Source organism: Pagrus pagrus (genome assembly GCF_965226575.1).
Source record: "Pagrus pagrus genome assembly, chromosome: 12".
Taxonomy (NCBI): domain Eukaryota; kingdom Metazoa; phylum Chordata; class Actinopteri; order Spariformes; family Sparidae; genus Pagrus; species Pagrus pagrus.
In genome coordinates, this window is record NC_140196.1 from 29568941 (window position 1) to 29589084 (window position 20144).

Below are 20144 nucleotides of genomic sequence, written 5' to 3' on the forward strand. Positions count from 1 at the left end.
AGATTGCAGAGTTGCTGTTAATTTTTATTAGATTTTCATGCACAACTCCTCTTCTGTGGACTTTTGATTTGATTAATTTAATTAATTTAGGTGGTCGGGGGGCAGACACAGTCTCAATGAAGTTTTGGGTGTGCAACTGATCTAATGGAAGCTCAGAGAAGCGTGTAAGACTGCAGCTCTGCCTCCTGGTCTCAACTCTGGGTTGTCAGGCTGGTTGTTGGCTAATGAAATGGGGGGCAACATTTTCAAAATAAAACAGGAAACCAGAAAACATAAACTAGGATCGTAACAGTACCACCAGAATACAGAGCAGCTTCTTTCCTCAACACTCATATCATAAAAAGTAGTTTTTTTTCCTGTGGGACTCCTCAATTAATCTTCAACGCTCCATTTCATATAATAGATGTAGCACAAAGGACTCAAACAAAGTTTTGTTTTTAAAAAGCTTGTGTATTAAAAATTACAATAAATGTACCTTGTAGCCTTGTATAAGGGGGGTTAGGTAGATAAGAAGTTTAACTGTTTTTCAGAGTGAGGTCATGTTATTGTTTTGTATAACCATGTTTTAGTTAAGTCACAATTTAAGACAAGAGTTGTAAGTAATCATAAGGAAAGTTCTGGTTACTTCAAGAAAAGGGAGATTGTTAGTGGTAGTGCACTTTATGTAAAAGCTGTAGTCTCCCACAATGCTAGGTGTACACTGCCTCTCCGTTGCTGTTAAGTGCTGCACAGAAGTTACTTAATGTGGCAATCTTGAGGATTCCCGGAAGCTGCAATTGCAGGTTTATTTTTGGACCTCACTGCTTATCCTGATCCTGACCTTTGTTGTCAGTTGGCAGCTTTGCCACGCCTCCGTAACAACACCACATGAAAGTGTCTTCTGAGACAATAATTATAACACTTAATATTTACTGAATAAAATAAAGTAATGTTATGTACATCCTAGGGTTGGGCGATGTCTGCTGAATGTCTACAGTGAAACATCATGATGGACGGTGACATCGTTGTTTATGAGTTTGAGGCAGCGTGTCCCCTCAGTGTTGTCGTAAGGCAGCAGCCATCTGTTTTCCCTGGCCAAGATATTTACATTGTATGATTTCTCTCCTTCAGATGTAAGTGGACAGCAGAGTCTTGACCTGAGGAGTTGGCCCTCCTGTGGGAGGGCCTGTAGAGGGCCAACTCCTCAGAGAAGACAGATGGTTTGAAAGAGGAGTAAAGAAATACATCTATGTCATACTGGGACGACAGTATATATATTATACACACACAAAAAAGAAAAATGAAATACTTGAATTTCACAGTGTTCATTTATTTGACAAACAAAATAACAGTCCACAGTAACAAAGTAAAGTAAAGTGACAAATTAAATAGCTGTCCACAGTACAGTACCCGTGCAAAACAAAAAAGGCATACATTGCATAGATCAGCCATCAATCTATGCAATGTATGCCAGAAATAAAAGTAATCATCAAAAGGAAATTAAAACATAGCCTATACAACAACAGATACGGGTACATACATAGACAGAGAACTGGGTATACTCTTCCTTAACCATAACAATATCCATAACAACAACACTCCTCTACACATGGTTGTATTTGAAGGTGCAATGCTTCGCAGCCAGTAGCACAGCCCTTGAAGGAGCGTAGGTATGGGCAAGCACCCGTCTCTTCTTCTTCTGCTTCTTCTTCTTCTTCTGTTCTTACACCAGCCACTGTTGATGTAAAAACAGATACCTCCACCTTTCGTTTTACTGGAAAGTTCTGTGTCGCGATCCGCTCTGAAGAGTTGGAAGCCTGCCAGCGGCAGCGCAGAGTCTGGTATGAAGCCGCACTTGACTTCGAGGTGTAACCGTTATTATTGTCCGGCCGGAAACGGCGCCCAGTGAAGGATGGTGTAGCAATATTGTTGTCCAGGTGGAAATCGGGAGACATTTGTGAGAATGGTGGCCCCGGGAGATTTTCGGGAGGGGCACTGAAATTCGGGACTCTCCCGGGAAAATCAGGAGCGTTGGCAAGTATGCCAACGACCCGCAAGTGGCCCTAACAAGTCTAAAACTCAGAGCTCACACGTGTCCTCTGTTACTCTGTAAGGACACTCCCACACAGAGTTAAAGAGCCTGCAACTCCCCTCCAGTTAGTTAGAACTGAAAAGCCTCTTGGATGAGAGGTGAAACGTCTTCAAGAAACTGAAACAAGTCCAGTTGACTACGATACAGAACTTAGATTTACCATGACCTGGATGACTGAGAACCTTCATCGACATTATTAATCAGTGTTTAATGCTCACTTAGATTAAGTTATTCAGCTAAAATGATCATGTTAAAATTCTCCTACAGCTTACTCGACACTTCAACAGCAGATATAGGTTTGATTTGTTGATCTTGGATTCAGTTATCTTGAATAACTGTGTGCTCTTGCTTGTAAATAAAGGCAACATAACCAGAGAGTTGAAAACATGATCAGCACTCATTATTGAGCTGATGAGTGGTTGGCCTACTGTGGACAGCACTTTATTCAAGCTGAGGAACATGCTATATTTTAACTTAAGAATATAAAATGAAAATAGGCCAGAATAACTCATTAAGCATGTTCTAAGCACTGTACCTATAAATAATGAAACTGGCTTGAACTGAAATTGAGGACTTAAAGCTGAATATACTTTCACTATTTATGATGCCTGTAGATTTCATATATTTTAGTACTTAGTGACAAATCATTTTTAGTTTAATGAATCATTTCTTGTTCATAGTGTCCCAAACTTTATGGTCAGCATTCATTATGTCAAAAATGTCTATTTACTGTTCTACAGAGATGTCTACTGAAGTTAGCATGCTAACATGCTAGCCCCAGGTCATCCTGTTTTTTAATATTTGTAGCTCAAGAGGTGATAGCTCCTGTAGTTTTAAATTAAAGTAGAAAACACAAAAAAATAACAAATTAAACTCACAAAATGTTAAGAAAGACATTTTATTACTAAACATAAAAAATACAACTGTGCACCTTTTGAATTCTAGTTTCTCTCTTTCACCAAACTAGGACGAGCCTGAATGTATCATTAGCTATTCGTAAAACACTTCATTGAAACGTGACATAAACAAAATAAAAATCCCCAAAACAGCATTGGTTGAGGGATTAATTGTAGCTAATTGTAGCTTTTACAATTAGTTCAATGTTTGCTCCAGAGTATTGCTCATGAAATGGGCTATTCAGCTTTCTCACACCTGATCCCTTTGTATCATTCAGACATGTTATTTTTCCAGACAGCTATCAACTCTAGTCCTAATCCACCTTGTGAATATTTTTGAAGGTGTCAAAGTTAACCGAAACTGACATCCCTACCTCAGAGTGACCGTTTTCCCAGCAGACAACAGTGTTGGGTCTCTATTCTAATCTCTATTCCCTCACAGCCTCAAGGGGGAATAAGGGAACTCTCCCTTAAGTTTCCTAACTATGACGATGTAGACATCTTCACACATCAATTGCTGCTGCTTTTATCCTACACATAAAATCCAAAGGGTGTAGGTCAAATAATAGTTAACTGTTGATTTGTCAAAAAAATAGGTAGTACATTTAATTGAATATGTCAAATTCCATCAGATATATACTGCATGATAATGTTCATGTTTTAACATTCATACAATCCTGATTCCAAAACAGATGGGACACTGTGTAAAAGATCATTATAAACACAATTCAATGATTTGCTGTCTTGTCCTATATTCAAATGGAACTGAGGACAGTAATTATTGGAGTCTGAAGTGATATTCATTCCCATTTGTGCTTCATGTACGACTTCAGTTGCTCAACAATCTGCGGCCTCCGTTGTTGTTTTTTGTGCTTTATAATGCGCCACACGTTCTCAGTGGGATAGAGGTCTGGAAAATGTGGCTTAGCATTGTCTTGCTGGAATAAGCAGAGATGTCCCTGTAAAAGACGTCGTCTGGATGGCAGCGTATGTTGCTCCTAACCCTGTATGTATGGACCTTTCATCATTAATGGTGCCTTCACAAATGTGCAAGTTACCCATGCCATGAGCACTGACACACCCCTATACCACCACAGTTTATGAATTAAAATTTAGCACTGGTTACAATCTGGACATGGATACACAATTATACTTATTCATGACTCTGGCCTCCAGCACCACAGTAAGGAATCTGGGAGTCATCTTTGATCAGGATTTTTCTTTAACTCCCACATAAAGCAAATTTCATGGGCTGCTTTCTTCCACCTACGGAACGTTGCAAAAATCACGAACACCCTGTCACAAAAAGATGCAGAGACTTTAGTCCACACTTTTGTTACCTCAAGGCTGGATTATTGTAATTCCATTTTGTCAGGCTGCCCCAATAAGTCTGTAAAGACTCTCCAGCTGACCCAGAATGCTGCTGCACGTGTACTGACAAGAACTCATATTGTAGAACATATTTCTCCCATATTAGACTCTCTGCACTGGCTTCCTATAAAATCCAGAATTGGATTTAAAATCCTCCTCAGATACAATGCCCTTAAAGCTGGGGCTGGTAATTCTGTTCAGAAGCATGTTTTATTATATTTGTATAAAATCATCCAGACAGCAATCAAAATGTAAAATTCATTTGGGGAAAAAAGGGGAAAAACCCATGGTCTCTGGCAGCGACAGGGCTGTAATAGCTTCATCCAAATTAAGACCAAAGATGTTGTATGGACAGCCTACCTGTCAATCAATCAGTCTTTATATGCCCACCCTGCGCTAACTCCACCCATCAGTCATTGCGCCGGAGTCTAGGTACCGCACTGCTGGAGCTGTAGTGAGCTCATTGTTTACGGACAAGAACAACAAGAACGTACAGACACACTTTTCTTTACCAGCTGTACCTACAGCAGCTAGCACTGCCAAACAGAGCAAGAAAAGAAAGACGTTAGCAAGAAAAGAAGTTGGATAGCTCGAGGTGAAGCAAGAGTCAACATTGAAGTGGCTGTTTGTCTACTGCTTGAGACTATTACATATTAGTAAAACGTCCTTTAAGAAAATAGACTTTGCATTTCGATTCATGGTCTGACTGTCAGCTGACCACAGTAGAATGTGGGAAACACAATAATGCACCTACCCTTCAATTAATCACTTGCCACCCATCACATAAGCTTCCCATCACCCACCTAACCCCAGACTTCTATTATTACTTTTATTTATTTTTTTACATAGCAACAGTTCTATGTTGTCTTTGACAGAATCAATAACATTTCTATGCCCCGTAAACACATTCAGATGTAACTTTATGTCCTAACTTTATGACATTTATTTTTCCATCCTTATCCAGTTATCTGTAATTATATAATTTTTGCAGAGATGATGGAACACCTTTCTCCTGGTGTACAACAAAAAGTCCCGAAAGTAGAGCTTGTACCCACCACTGTCAAAATGCATAGAAAAAACAATGAGAACATGAAACTCAGAAGCAGTCTTCTGCCATCAAGCTCCTCTCCCGTGGAACCATCTTCCAGTGTTGATTCAGGAGGAAGACATCTTCTCTATGTTTAAGAGGGCGTAGGAACCGGGGGGACGGGTGGGACGTGTCCCCTCCAATATTTGAGACAGGCACATTTGTCCCACCCAAAAATTATTCGGCGGGGAGAAAAATATTTGATTTTGAAATCTTTAACTCACTTGCTTTTCTTTTGAAAGCGCAACACAGCGTCTTGTCACCGGCCCGCCCCCACCCCCTCAACGGCTCAGACTGTTTGGGAAGCGGAGTCTGCAGCTGGCGACAGGTCAGAGGTTAAGATGAAAAGACAGCAGCAGCTCAGTTTACGTGATTTCTTTCTCATGGGGAAGAAAAGAAAGAAAGGAAATGTGAGTTGGTAATAATTTTGTCCAGGAGGTTAATTATATTTTCTGTCTAACGTTAGACTTTTTGATGTTAAGCTGATGATGTGATTCAACATCTAACTAAGTACACTCTTGCTAGGTAAACGTTGTTACTATTAACATTACTAGGCAACGTTGGCTGGCGAAAATATGGTGGACTTTCCAGTAACGTAACAGACAAAAGCAATTTGACACTAAAAACAGTATTTAAGATGGTTGTAAAAGAACATGATGTTTCTATCAACTTAACCCATGTAACTTGTTACACATCTCCCACATCTAGAAAGGAGTCTAGTGTGTGTAGTCTGTCTGTGTGTTTTTTGCTTGTTCTTGACATTCCCATCAGTATTTTGCTGTACCTTATTCATCTCCACTGCTTTCATATTAGAGATCAGATGAAGTTCAGCTGGAAACTAACACTGGTGAGGGTGATGCAGGGAGAGCCAGCACTGCAGAGCTGCAGGTAGGTGCTATATGAAGGGTGAGGTGATTTGTGAATGTTTTGCAGTGTAGTTAATCTCTGAGCTATGCTGACATACGTTTAGACTGCCGGGGGATTTCCCATGATGCACTGAGCTCCTCTCTCTATCTGTACACATTCATGCCTCATTAATGCGTGTTACTAACTATGCTTCTTCCCCGGAGTCTCTGTGCTCTCTCATCTTGCAGATTCCCATTGTAACAGTCAGAGTTATTGAATGTAGCGCCACTAGGTGGCGCCTCCTTTTGTTTAGTGGGTAATGTAACCTGTACCAAGAAGAAGAGCAGCTGTACTAAAGCCGACCGTAACCTTCCCCTTCACCAGCCCACGTTACACCATGGATGGTGGTTGGCCCTCATCATTATCATCATTATTACTATTATTACTGCTATACTTTTAGTATTATTAATGCTCATATCTCAGTTAGTAAGGCTGTTATTACTGCTGTGGCTGCTGAATTGGTGCTATAAAAATAAAGGTTGATTGAATAATGATTGAATGATTAACTGTCTGTTTCCTCTTTAGCCAGGAGGACACAGTGTCCACGATTTCCAAACACTGTTTGAAATGCAGACAACAGCACACTTTTCAGCCTGGTGCCAGTCCATTTGAGATTCACTTGGGTCCAGAGAAGGTTTGGCCTTACGTGCAGAGATCTTGCTGGATTCTCTGAATCTTTTGATGACATTATGGATTGCAAATGTTGAAATCCCTAAATTTCTTACAGCTGTCGACTGACAAACATTGTTCTAAAACTATTTGCCCACATTTTCTCTCAAAGCAGTGAACCTCGCTCCATCCTTGTCAACAACTGAGTCTTTCCATGATGCCCCTTTCATACCCAATCATGATATTATCACCTGTTACAGATGAACCAATTTACCCGTGGAATGTTCCAAATATGTGATTTTTGGGTGTTGGTCTAGTGTCAACTATTTGAAACTTGTTTCATTTGACAAATTTAAACCACATATATATTTTCAACATCAAATATATATTGTCTTTGTGCTGTTTTGTATGGCTAAAAAATTACTTTAACATTTTACACAGCGTCCCAACTTTTTTGGAATCAGGGTTGTAGATAATGTGATGAGACTGTGATTTTTTTAGTGTACTCAAAGAATGATAAAGTTATTGTGCTGAACAAGAACAAAACACAGAAATAAATATTTGAAATTGAAAAATTTATTGATAAGAATTCCCAAAATTACAGTTCCAGGTAGTTTACATTCAAACACTGTGAGATAGCTCTGAAAACACACATGTAGTCAAATATACCTTTAGATGCACACTTAAAACAATCTCTACATTTCTCATTCTTTATCATGTTTCCAGAACTGCCTGTATGAGTTTATTCAACTTTTAGCATGATTAATGCAGCATGTGTATACTATTAACCGCAATCTATATAATACAGATATATTAGTAATTACAATCTCTTACATCATTTGTGTTGAAAATGAAAATATCAAATTCTACAAATTACAGACACTCATTTGATGGCAATCAGTTAAAAATTACACTGGAAATTACATAGGCAAAAAAATACATACATTAACAATGCTAGATTAAAACAAAGTTAAAATCATACAAGATATTCAGATATGTTTCGAATATGGTGATTACATGGTATTATACAAGTAGTTCTGACCAAGACATCTGATTGGTCAACTTGACATTTAGAATGTGCTCACATCAGCCTGACAGCACACCTTACTCATCACTAAAAATATTACTCTGCCATTTCCATGGCAACACTGTAACTGCCAGAGAAGGAGCAAAAGCCAATATCTTTATTGTGATACACAGTGTGTGATTTGTGAAAGAATCAGAGAGTGGGATGTTTCTGAAACGTTTTTACTCTTGAAAATAAATCAGGAACCACAGTGGGCCTATATAGACTATGACCTCATTTTTAGGGTATTTCTATCAGCTGTTTTTAAGTAACATTCATAGAATAAGTATCTTGAATTAAACCCATTCAGAACTTGGACCTAATCAGTGCATTTGCAGGAGCTCGTTAGCATTCTTATAAAAGTGATTCATCGGCTTAAACAAGTTAGTCTTGTATTTTCTTAATCAACATTCTTTAATGACTTTAATCTATGGTGCAGTGTATAGCTAACTCAGGTGAATATGGATCTGCACAGGGTGAACATGTCTCAGCTTGAGTGAAAGATTTGAGGCTCACTCCCTCCAACTGATGAAATTGGGGCAACAAGAAGAAAAGTACAGGGGCCGACTCACACACTAGCTAGCTATATGCTAGTAAGCTGCTAGCTAGTAGAGTGCTAGTTTATTACAGCTAAGGTCTTACCTGTCAGTTAATATACGAGATTTATAAAATGCATTTCTACCTAAATGGAACAATAGCTTTATAACTTCTAGGTGCTGTATCGTAGGCAACTGGACTTGTTTCAGTTGCCTACGATACAGCGCCTAGATTTACCAGGACCTGGATGACTGAGAACCTTCATCAACAAGAGCTTTATAATTTTGCGTGTCATTCACACACACACACACACACACACACACACACACGTTCTCACGCTGATGGATGCGGAGCTGCCTATCTAGCTCAAGGACACGTGAAAGGAAGGAGCACCGGCAGCTTGTTGTCAAGTTAGCGAAGACGATAGCATTGCAATATTGTAGATGAAATAAGTGCAGCAGTAGGGCTGCAGGATATGGGCAAAAAGTGATATTGCGATTATATTGACAGATATGGCGATATAATTCATGATAATTATTGAGGATTACATTTTACAACCCAATTTTCATTGTCATTGAAAAACTAGTAAAATCATGATGATGATGATGATGTTTTATTAGATCTGGAGAGAAAGCTTTGTAGGCCAGAGCATCTCTGCAGAACTACAACATTTCATTAAAACACTGTTTTGTGACGCATTTTACCTTTATAAAATAATTTCAGTTCTTGGGATTTGGATATTGCATTTAGTCATATTGGGATTTCCACTATTTTGTGATTAATTGTGCAGCCCTACAGAGCAGAAACTTGAAATAGGTCGAACCACCATTGTTTGAGGCGAGAATGAGCTTGCAGATTTTCTCATTTTTGTTGTTATTGAAAATGTTAAATGTTATTTAACTATATAATTTGTACAATAACTTTGAATTTGAAGTTTAAATATTTTTGATTAAGTTTAATTGATGTTGGCTATTTGTTAATCTTTTCTGTCTATAAAAGGCTATTTCATTTAAGTTTAATACTCTCGGTACTGTAGCTTTAAGAGGCAGCAGCCTCGCACTCTGGCTCAAGAGGGGTCGTTGACCTGAGGTAGTGTGGACCCAGGCTAGCAGTGGAGACACACGGTTTTCTTACCGTGTCCGGTCCTGTATTGTTTTCATTACGAGAACGCCAAGTTTATGGTTAAATGAGTGACACTCGTGGAATAAAGGTTTTCTTTATTTTTCAACATTACCTGGACGTGGAGTGAATTATTAAAGACATCAGTGCCTGGACATGTGTAAGCCAAGAACACCAGCTAGTCAACATTTGCTGATACAACCATGTTTACATTTAACTCTATATCTTTAAATGTTACAGTTATGGCTGAAAATCACAAGAGAAAAAAAACATTTTTTTTCAGCATACATACAATGCAAATTAACGGCCAGTTTTCTAACCAGAAGTGACTACTGCTGTCAGCGCAGTGTAATGGTGATTCGGATCATGACATCAAATAAAAATTCTCCTCATGTTCAGTCTGAACACATGAGCTTCGAGTGGTCTGGACCATTGGCTACCAGCCTTTCAGTGTTCCTGAGTATGAGCACCTGGTGATCTTTACAATATACAAAATGACATGTATATTTTACAGTCTTTCAGGAAGAGTCCTTCTGTTGCCTGTTAATATGTGGCAAGAGATATTATTATTAATACAAACACATTTGCATTTCACTAACTATAATGTCAAATAAAGCAAGTACATTAAGGATATTAATGCTTCCAACATATATATAGTATAAGATATTGAGAGATAAATAGCCATATTTGTATTCAAGTATGATCCATTGAAATTAAGGAGGAATTAAACTCAGATTCAATCCATCCACAACTGCCCTATTCAGTATTATCACATCAACACTGACAAAGAAAAAGAAAATAGGTGTCGAGTGGACGGTTTTAAAACATGTCTCCTTCCATTTGGTCATCCTTCACTTCTTATTCTCCTCTTCCTTCATTTAGTCCTGTTTTCTGGAGCGCCCCTTGAACGTGTCCATGAGGTTGAAAGCACCTAGATACTGGCCCAGCAGAATGCCAAGCTTCATGGGGAGAATGCTGTGGAGGGAAACACAACAAAGAAATTAGCTGGCCATTTTGCGGGCTTAGCCTGGACCTCTGTAGGTGAATTGACAGTTTTGTTCTATTTTGATGCTTTTTTATGCACTTTGGCACCCTACATATATTCAGTACATGTCTTAATCATTGAAAAAATCAGTTCAGATGGGTATGGCCACTAACTGAACACCAGCACATGTGAAGGAAAATGTACCTCATGTTTTAAAAGGAACTTGATTTTTTGAAAAAGTGACAGCCCTAATGGCTATACCTTATCATTTCATGCCTTTTAAAAAAAATCCAAGATGGAGTTGTTTTTTCCTCCTGAATCGGTACACTCACTACTACTCATCTCTTCCTCCTCTAAACTGAGTCAATGAGATCTGAGATGTCTTCACTGTGTTGATGATGCTCTCAGGGGGAAACCGCATCCTGTGCTTGTGCTTGGAGAACCCATTTTGTGTTATTACGTGCCACTCTGTGTGTCTCCTGCACAGATTATCCCTGAATGGAATGTTGGACTACATCGAACACATGTTGTCGGCTTATCACCACCCCCACTAAGATCATGAGGTTGTGTTCATCTCCCACACTGCGTCTTGCCTGTCCTGAGAATAATGAGTTCAACTTGCTACTCCCAGAAACACATGTTCAGACTTGGTTGACTCTTTATTGAGAAATGCAATTTGCTGTGTTGTCTTAAATCAGCTTTATGGACACAATATTGGAATGTGTAAACATATTGTAGTCTTATCACAGCCAACTTTTAAGAGTTAGGTAGGCTTAGTTGTGGCACCTCCTTGTCCCTTTAGCATCACATCAGACTCTGTGAAGGCTGTTGGCAGCTCTGCATCACTTGACCTTAATGATTTAAAATGTCTAATATGTTTGCAGTAAGACTGGTAATGGAAATGAAAATACACTATTTCTCAAAACTACTGTATGCCTAAAACCCTCAATGCTTCCTCTTAGTAGTTTTGCCCTTTGATTACATTTGACAAGAGAATTTTCTGGGATGTCTTCTCTCATTGTTCTTTTTTCTTTCTCTGGTCCATTTGTCTGAGGACAGAGCCATTATTCTCTATTAGAAAGCTTTTCATCTGTAGAACACAGCTCACACAAATGGAGATAGTGCTTGGCTGTCACCTTCTGTTCATTTTACATGAAAGCCATTGTATTCAAGCTTTTAATAATGTAATTTTGCATTATCCAGCTTTGTCTCTGCTCCATCTTTGAAGACATTCATTGTTAGTCAGAGGATTCTTTTTAGTCATCCAAAAGCTTCTAAAACAGGCTGATTTAGGAAGGGATGCAGGGAGGCTCCAACAAATGATTTAACAGAGCTTATTTACATCAGCACAAATATATTGTTCCATTACAAGCTATTTGTGAAACTGATTCTTATTGTTGACACTAACAGAAGCATTAGCCTCTGCAATGTTTGTCTAGTTTGAAAGATGTACTCCAGGGGCCTCATTTATAAATGTTGCGTGTACAAAAAAGGGTTTGAAACGTGGGTACACCAATTTACGAGCATAAATTGGGCTTTTTGAAAAACCCATGTGTACAAACATTTTGTAGGCAGGGGGAATTATCAACACAAATGGTGAGGTGGTGAATTAAAGCCACATTGCTGAAATTAAATGACAGGCCTTATTCTTTGCATTATGATGCATCTCACATTTCATTTAACTTGAGGTCACGTTAATTATAGATCCACTTCATCATAAACATCCAAACCAAACCCAAGTCAATCAGTGATGTTGGATATGAGGGTAATTTTTGGAGAAGACCTTTATGAATAAATAGAAACAAATACAGGTTTCTTCTAATAGAAAGAGAAGGCAGACCCACTTTTTAATAAAAGACACAATGATGTGTCAGAGTCGTCTTCAGTTATAAATCTAAGGGCTGAATGGTACACAGCTTTTAGAGGTGGACGAGGATTTAGAGGATGTCGTTGCATGCCTCTAAATCACATCACCATAATCCAGCAATGAAGGGAAGACTGCTCCCAAAATCCTCTGTCTGCAAGACACAGACCTGTTTCTGTAGAAAAAACAAGCTTTGCAGAGTTTTCTGATTGGCGAGTCAGTGTGTGATCTAAAAGTGATTTTGTGATCAATCAAAATTCCTAATTATTTGTACTGTGAGACTCTTTCAACAACTGTGCCATTCAAAGTGCAAATGTACAGAGAACTGTGAACCTCTGGAGGGCAGCATATATTTTGTTTTATCTGCATTCAATACAAGTTTGATCGGACTGGTGTTTGTTACTGAAATGCACTTTGGGAATTGTAGTTAGGAAGCTTTTTCTGATGCATTTTTCTTTTTGTTTTGTGCTAATGATTCAATCAGGAGACTTTCAAGTCCATCCAAGCGTGTAAGAGGCTGTAACTTTCAGTTACCCAACATTGTCTATGAAAATTAATTATTCAACTTCCGAAAACAAATATGTAGCTTCAATAACTGAATGGTTCTCCACGGAAATGTTTTTCATCTCTCTTATCTTGTCTGTTTCCTGCCCAATGATTGATTTGGCTGCCGGGGCCATGTGAATGAGGTTCCTGGTGCATTAATAATTAAAAAATATAATAATAATACATGACCACAGTAAGCTCTATGTGGTGCAAGAGGCAAAGACTACTGTCATACTGTAGGCCTATAGCCTTTATGTTACCGTATATGTTGTAGAGTAGAGCTTACAGTATGAGGTACAGTATTTTATCCACACAGGACTTAAACAGCCTGAGGTAGTACAGCTTTATGGTTATTGAGCGTGTTGTTACACAGAGTGCTGTTCATTGTTGTTTTGGAGTATAGGAGGCTGAAAACCTTTTATCGTAGAGGCACTTTTTGAAGATGATCAGTTTTATGTCTGTTTGACTGTTATGAACAGTAAAGGACACTGCAGTCATTTAAAGGATGGTCACACTCATATAAGAATTGGGCACCCTGAATGGCTCCACAATATTCGAAAAAATATCATTGCTATATTTTCTTTTCCCCAGTATACATTATGATATGAAATAATACAGGAATTATAAAATTATAAAATTAGGAAATAGAGATAAAATGTGTGTGAAAGACGTCCCGGAATACAATCCACTTGGTCAATTGTCAATTTTGTTCCGTTCCAATCCAGTTCACAAATACAAAAAGAAAGACAGCTGAAAAGTCCACTCCGGGTTTTACAGTGAAACCTACAAAAACAGCTCAGCTATGTCGGGCAAATCCTGAAGAAACCCAGACTGGGAAAGCACACTTGAAGCGTGCCAGTATTCACTGGTATTCACTGGTGCACACTTCCAGCACTTGCACATTCCACTTGACTCATTAGCGTGCCATGACTTTTTCTTGCAGTTCTCACAAGCTGCAGATTCTCTTTTCTGCTTTCTCCATATCAGGTTTTCTGGGAGATTTATAATGCCCTTAAATGAATTGCATTAACAAGAGGCACTACGTGAAACACACATGTCCACTCTACATTACCACTAAAAGTAGAGAAGGATGCACACACCAACATACGGTCCCAATTCCCTCACTGACATTTTCCTTGCTCCTCGCTTGAACCAAGTCGTTCTGGTTCCTCATCTTGCACATCGTCTGAAAGCTTTAATTTGTGGTCCAAGGAGTGAGGACTGAGGAGTGAGGAGCAAGGACACACAAGAGCAGCCTTCATGGGAGTCTTTAACCTTCAGTCATTTCAATTTTCCCTGGAACATTTTGCCTACAGCGTTTAAAGACACCATCATTATACTCTGGGCTATTAAATGATGATTTCACATCAGAATATCATATCTAAGTAAAGAGCAAGTACAGAGGAATGACAATGATCTATGAAAGTGGTGAGTATTAGAGAGGAGGGAGGGAAAATGATGAGATGGAAAGATTAAAAAGGGAAGACTGCACAGAGTGAGACAATGACTGATCAATCACTGTCACTGAGGTTCTCAAGAAATCAAGCAGAGATGTGACCTCTTTCCTAGCAATCAGAAGGCCTTTGTTCACAGTGGTGCACGAGGTTTGTGGACCGAGGACTGATGGTACTGAATAGGCAGTCGGTCTCACAAACAGAACCCAGGCTATTCAGCTCCGCCTCGAGTCTCTGTTACCTGCTGCGGCTGACGCGGTTTCTTTCCATCCTCCGCGTGACTTCATATCCCACTGGGAGTGTTTCAGGAGCGGAGCGTCACACCTGCCTGATGTTGGTGAATGCTCGGTTTGTGTTGATTTCGTCATTTCTTCTTGATTTCTACTGTGGTTGGCTACATAGTAAAATCATTTCATTATTTGTCTGTTTTAAGTGTGTTTATTGTTAATATTTCCTACTTTGTTGTCAGCACCGGGTGTTTTATTTTGAAAATTGACCAGATGCACTATGTCATTCCACTGTCTGACTTCCCATATGGCGCGATATCCTCTGTGCAGGTTGACGCGGCTGCAGTCCGCTTCTGTTGAAAAAACTAGATACCTGCTGCCGCACCACGGCACGGCGGTGGAAAAAGAAACAGTAAGATTTGCAGTGTCCAAGAATATTGGTGCCAGAAACAATCAACAAATGGAGTTGGTATCCACTTTTAAATACCTGGGGTTTTCAAAGTGTTTAATCAGCATTCACTTTGAAAACCTACAGATTGATCATTTAAAGCTATGGTGAGTCCAGGTTGTCTGAGTGCAAATGTTTCATCTGATCTTTTTAGGGTGTTTTTCTGTAATTTACTGTTTTTAACTCTGTGTTGCTGCCAGTCCTGGCCAGGTCTGACTTGTAAAAGAGATACTTGATCTCTATTGGACGAACCTGGTTAAATAAGGGCTAGACAAATTAAAATTATTATTATTAATTATTTAAATCATCTGAAATCTAACTACAAAATCAAACTATTCTTGCTGATGCTGTGTACTTACAACTGATTTGTTAAAAATCACCTGAAAAATAGCTCTTGACAGGAACATTATCATGCTTCATAAGGTGTATCTAGTCAGATACTTGTGCCCACTGTCATGACGACACCCAGTGTTTCCATAAAACTGATGGTCTTCAATGACTCCAACTGCCGTGGCTGAATAACAGGAAGCTTGAGGCCTGAAGGTCATAAACACTCAGCCGGCTGATTTACTTCTTACATTATGTCTCTGTTTGCTGTTTCTGCTGTGTTTGTCCGGTCTGTACTCAGTCAAGCTCTGCATTTATCACCTGATGCTCTGGGTGTGAAGCAATTTTATTCCCGCATCTATGAATCCAACCAAGTACTTTTAATCCATCCCTTGTTTTATTGATTCATTCATCAACTGTTGTGTTCATGTGAGAGAAACATCCAGGTAGAACAGTATCTGGCTTGAAACTTGCATAGTACCAGCATGAGCAGACTGTGAAGCTACTCAGACTAACAAGATCCTTGCCCGTTTCACAGGAGTTGTGTTGTTACTAACACTATAACACCAGCATCGTAGAAATCCCTCTCAGCTACACGTTAGTACCAGGACCACGACCCACCTTTATTTACCTCTCTATTTGGACTAGGGGTGTCACGACTCTCCAAATTCAGGCTTCAAATGGACTTTTGATCTTAACACCACCATTCGATTAAATTTTCAATTTAAACAGCTCTAGACTATTGCATGTGTATTAATAAAGATCAACAGATCATTGTTTTTATGCCCTGACAACTTCATATTTTCAAACTCTTCGATTCAACTTGTGTCAAAAGTGAGGACTTCAAACTATATACCAGTTTTTAAATTGTGTTGATAGGCCAAGTAAAACCAGACTTATGATACATAATTTATGCCATGCTTTTCCTGAATATTGTCGTCACATTTGGTGCGCGTTTGGTGCAGGAAGAAGCGTTAAAAACGGGCTATTCTCAGGAGAGTGCTTGCAAGCGAAAAAAAACATGACACCCCTTTTCCTACTTGGATTTTTATGTTTTTTGTGTGATTTTAGGTCCAATGTGTTAATACAGTATGTCAAAATGAAAAATTAACTGTAAAGTCACACGTGAGGTTGTTCTGAAAAGAATGACACCAAACAAGGCAAGGTAAACAGTTTTTAAGGTGAAATATAAAAGGTAAAATCAAAAGTAGTCAAGAATGGCCGAACGGCCTTGACCCCAGAGAGTTAAAAAGATAGGAGTATTTCACAACAGCAGCTTGCTAACCCTAGCTTCCCTAAGGAAAGATCAAATAATATTTGATTCTCCGCCTCCTCCTCCTCCTCTCTTTTCATTCAGGCTCCCTTCTGATAGACCACAGGCCCCTGGGAACATCTACCTCCCCTGGCTCCTTCTGCCTCACATATTGATGGATATGGATTGTCATACCCTGGGCTCCGATGGATCATTGCTCTCCTCTGTTTTACTATCTCCTTATATCTGTATTTCTGTAAAATGTGATGCCTCTTCACTCTGATCTTCTCTGTTTTACTGCTAATTATCTTGTGTGTCCTGCCCTCTTCCAGGTCACCACGGTTGAGAGGAGGTCGTGTGGCTCGGGCTCCACTTGGTGATGCCTCGTCCTGCTCAGTCAGCTCCTGGATCCACACATTTTACATATATTATATAAACTGTTTCAGATATTCTGTCAGTGCAACTTGTAAACTGTGATTTTGTTGTTCTGTTCTGTACATGCGACATCTATTGCATGTCTGTCCATCCTGGGAGAGGGATCTCTCCTCTGTGGCTCTTCCTGAGGTTTCTTCCACCTTTTTCCCTGTTAAAAGGTTTTTTTTCTCAACATGGCAAGTTTTTCCTCACTTGAATCGAGGGTCTAAGGACAGAGGATGTTGTTCACTGTACAGACTGTAAAGCCCACTGAGGCAATGTGATTGTGATTTTGGACTATATAAATAAAACCAAAACATACCAGCCTTCATGATACAAAAAAAGCAACAAAAGACAGAAAACAAACAAAACAATAAAAATTGAAAAAGTAAATCCACCATCTGCGACACTGTCAGAGTTTCCTCTTGTACCAGTCACCTGATCTCTTGAGCTTGCGGTGTCATTCTGAAGTGTTATCTATTCTTCTTCGAATACGTGCAATTCAGCACCGGTGGAGAGAAACAAACTGGGATGATTCTAATTCTCTGCTTTTGATTTAAATATTAAAACTGAAAATCATTTCGATTTAGAATTGAACTCATGACTTGCCTAATATGGACACTGTATGTATGAATAATTTAGATGAAATAAGCTCTTCTTTTACTCAGACTTGGCTCGCTGGAATGTACTGCAGTGTGGCTTTTGGGCCACAGCTGGAGTTTAATGCTCTACTTTCTTTTGTTTTCTTTCTTTCTACAACACAGAGTTGGACAAAGAGATGGAAGTTATCGTCCCTTTGGGCTATACAACAAAAAAAACACTTATTTTTATGATATGAATGTTGAGGACGAGTTGAGGAATGAAGCTGCTCTGTAGTCTGGTGGTACAGCAGCAGGTACTACTGTATCTGTTGTCAGGTGGCAGCAGGGTGAACAGACTGTGGCTGGGTGGGTGTTGTCTTTTAGTATCTTTGGGCTCTGTGCAGACGTCTCACTTCACTGATGCCACTGATGCTCTGTAGATGGTACCAGTGATGTTCTGGTGGTTTTAATCACCTGCTGTAGAGCCTTCCTGTCCTGGGTCGTGATGAACCAGGCCAGTTTGTGATGCTTCCAGTCAGGAACACTTAGCTTCTGGGTGATGGTGCATGGTGTTAAGCCCTGATTTTTTGGTACTATTCCTAAAATAACATTTATGAGTTGTTTCCTCCCAGAGCTAATTAAATACAACATCTAGCAATTATTTTAATGATGTCAAAGAACCTGTTTCTTAAATCTTCGAATCACCTCAGTAATAATTCTATACCTCCACACCTTCATTGATCTGCTGAAATATAATTTTCTCCCACCTTAAAACTTTGAGTGAAGATGAGATGAGGTAGATGGAAAACGATGAAAAAAGGTGTCGTCACTTGGGAGTTGAGACTACATTTTGTTCGATCACCATGGCACAGAGAAACCAGAATGTCAATGTCAACGCAAAAACAAAAAAAACAAAAAAAAATGGAATTTGTGAAACAAATGCAGAGCCTCCAATTCACACCAGTTACAGCGTGGATGCTGCCATTATCTTTACACTGCACCAGCCCAAGGTCGACATTAACTCAAGATTAGATGTACAGTCTCATATGCGTTCACTGATTACCACTACTGACATCATATAAAGTCTAATGTTCTGCCCAGCACCTATCGTGCGCTCAGTCAGCCTCGGTGATCTCCCGCTGACTTGACCCATCCAAGCTTCTTCTCATTTGTTCCCCCATATAGTGAGTTTGATTGGTCAGTTATGTCTATATTGTCCTGTAGTTTTGTGATTTATTAGATCTGGGTGCTGGTTGCTTTTAATTTCCTGTTGTTGTCTCCTTTCCTGCTTTTCCCAGCTTCTGAAAAAATATTGTTTGAATAAATCAACTTAGCCCTGAACTCTTAATGTCTAATTAAAAAAATTGAGTCAACAAACGGAGGGTGCCTAGAGAAGAAAAATAGACTAAAGCTAAATGCTTTTAGAGGTGAAGTGAAAATTGAAAAAGGTCTGTATGTCCTGGCACCGCTCAGTGAAGCACTGCACACTGATGAAACTACAAAACAGGTCCAGCTGTGATGGCCTCAGGTTACATTTACTCATTTATTAAAACTGCCTGTGCCCAGGTTTATCCTGAATGTGCTCATGAGCTTTTCAGAAAGGAGTGTGGGATTTAGCTTCACTTCAGTGCAACAGATATTAATAAAAAAAGAAAATCTTTTTTTTTTTTTCTCAGAAAAAGGGAGAGCCGCGAGCCGCTGCACCCGAGCGCACCGCCATCTTGACATCAGTTCAAAGCTTGGAAAAATTAGTCAATGTCAGCAGACACGGTGTCAACCAGGCTTATTCAATGCATCAAGGCCCATCCTGTCCCAAAAAGACGCAGAAAAGCTAGTCCATGCATTTGTTACTTCCAGGCTGGACTATTGTAATTCTCTATTATCAGGCTGCCCTAACAAGTCTCTGAAGAGTCTCCAGCTGGTCCAGAATGCTGCAGCACGTGTACTGACAGGAACTAAGAAAAGAGATTATATTACTCCTGTATTGGCCTCTCTGCACTGGCTCCCTGTATAATCAAGAATAGAGTTTAAAATCCTTCTCCTCACTTACAAAGCTGTTAATGGTCAGGCACCATCATATCTCCAGGAGCTCATACTACCCTATCACCCAACTAGAGCATTACGCTCCCAGAACGCAGGATTACTTGTAGTTCCTAAAGTCTCCAAAAGCAGAATGGGAGCCAGAGCCTTCAGTTATCAAGCTCCTCTTCTGTGGAACCATCTTCCTGTTTCGGTCCGGGAGGTGGACACCCTCTCTACCTTTAAGAGTAGACTTAAGACCTTCCTTTTCGATAGAGCTTATAGTTAGAGCTGGTCCAGGACAGGCCCAGGCCTGTCCTGGACCAGCTCTTAGTTATGCTGCTATAGGCCTAGTCCGGGGGACA

The 20144-nt window shown here is 39.5% G+C and overlaps 1 protein-coding gene across 1 annotated transcript in view; it reads right to left on the minus strand.

Annotated features, from left to right (window-relative positions):
* Positions 1 to 9743: 9743 nt before the first annotated feature.
* The window catches only part of LOC311266221 (epidermal retinol dehydrogenase 2-like), a 56451-nt gene continuing 46050 nt past the window's right edge, over positions 9744 to 20144 (minus strand). Inside the window, exon 7 of the mRNA XM_084368488.1 lies at positions 9744 to 10637. Coding sequence (XP_084224614.1) covers positions 10541 to 10637 — 97 coding nt within the window. The 3' untranslated portion in view covers positions 9744 to 10540. The remainder of the gene's footprint in view (positions 10638 to 20144) is intronic.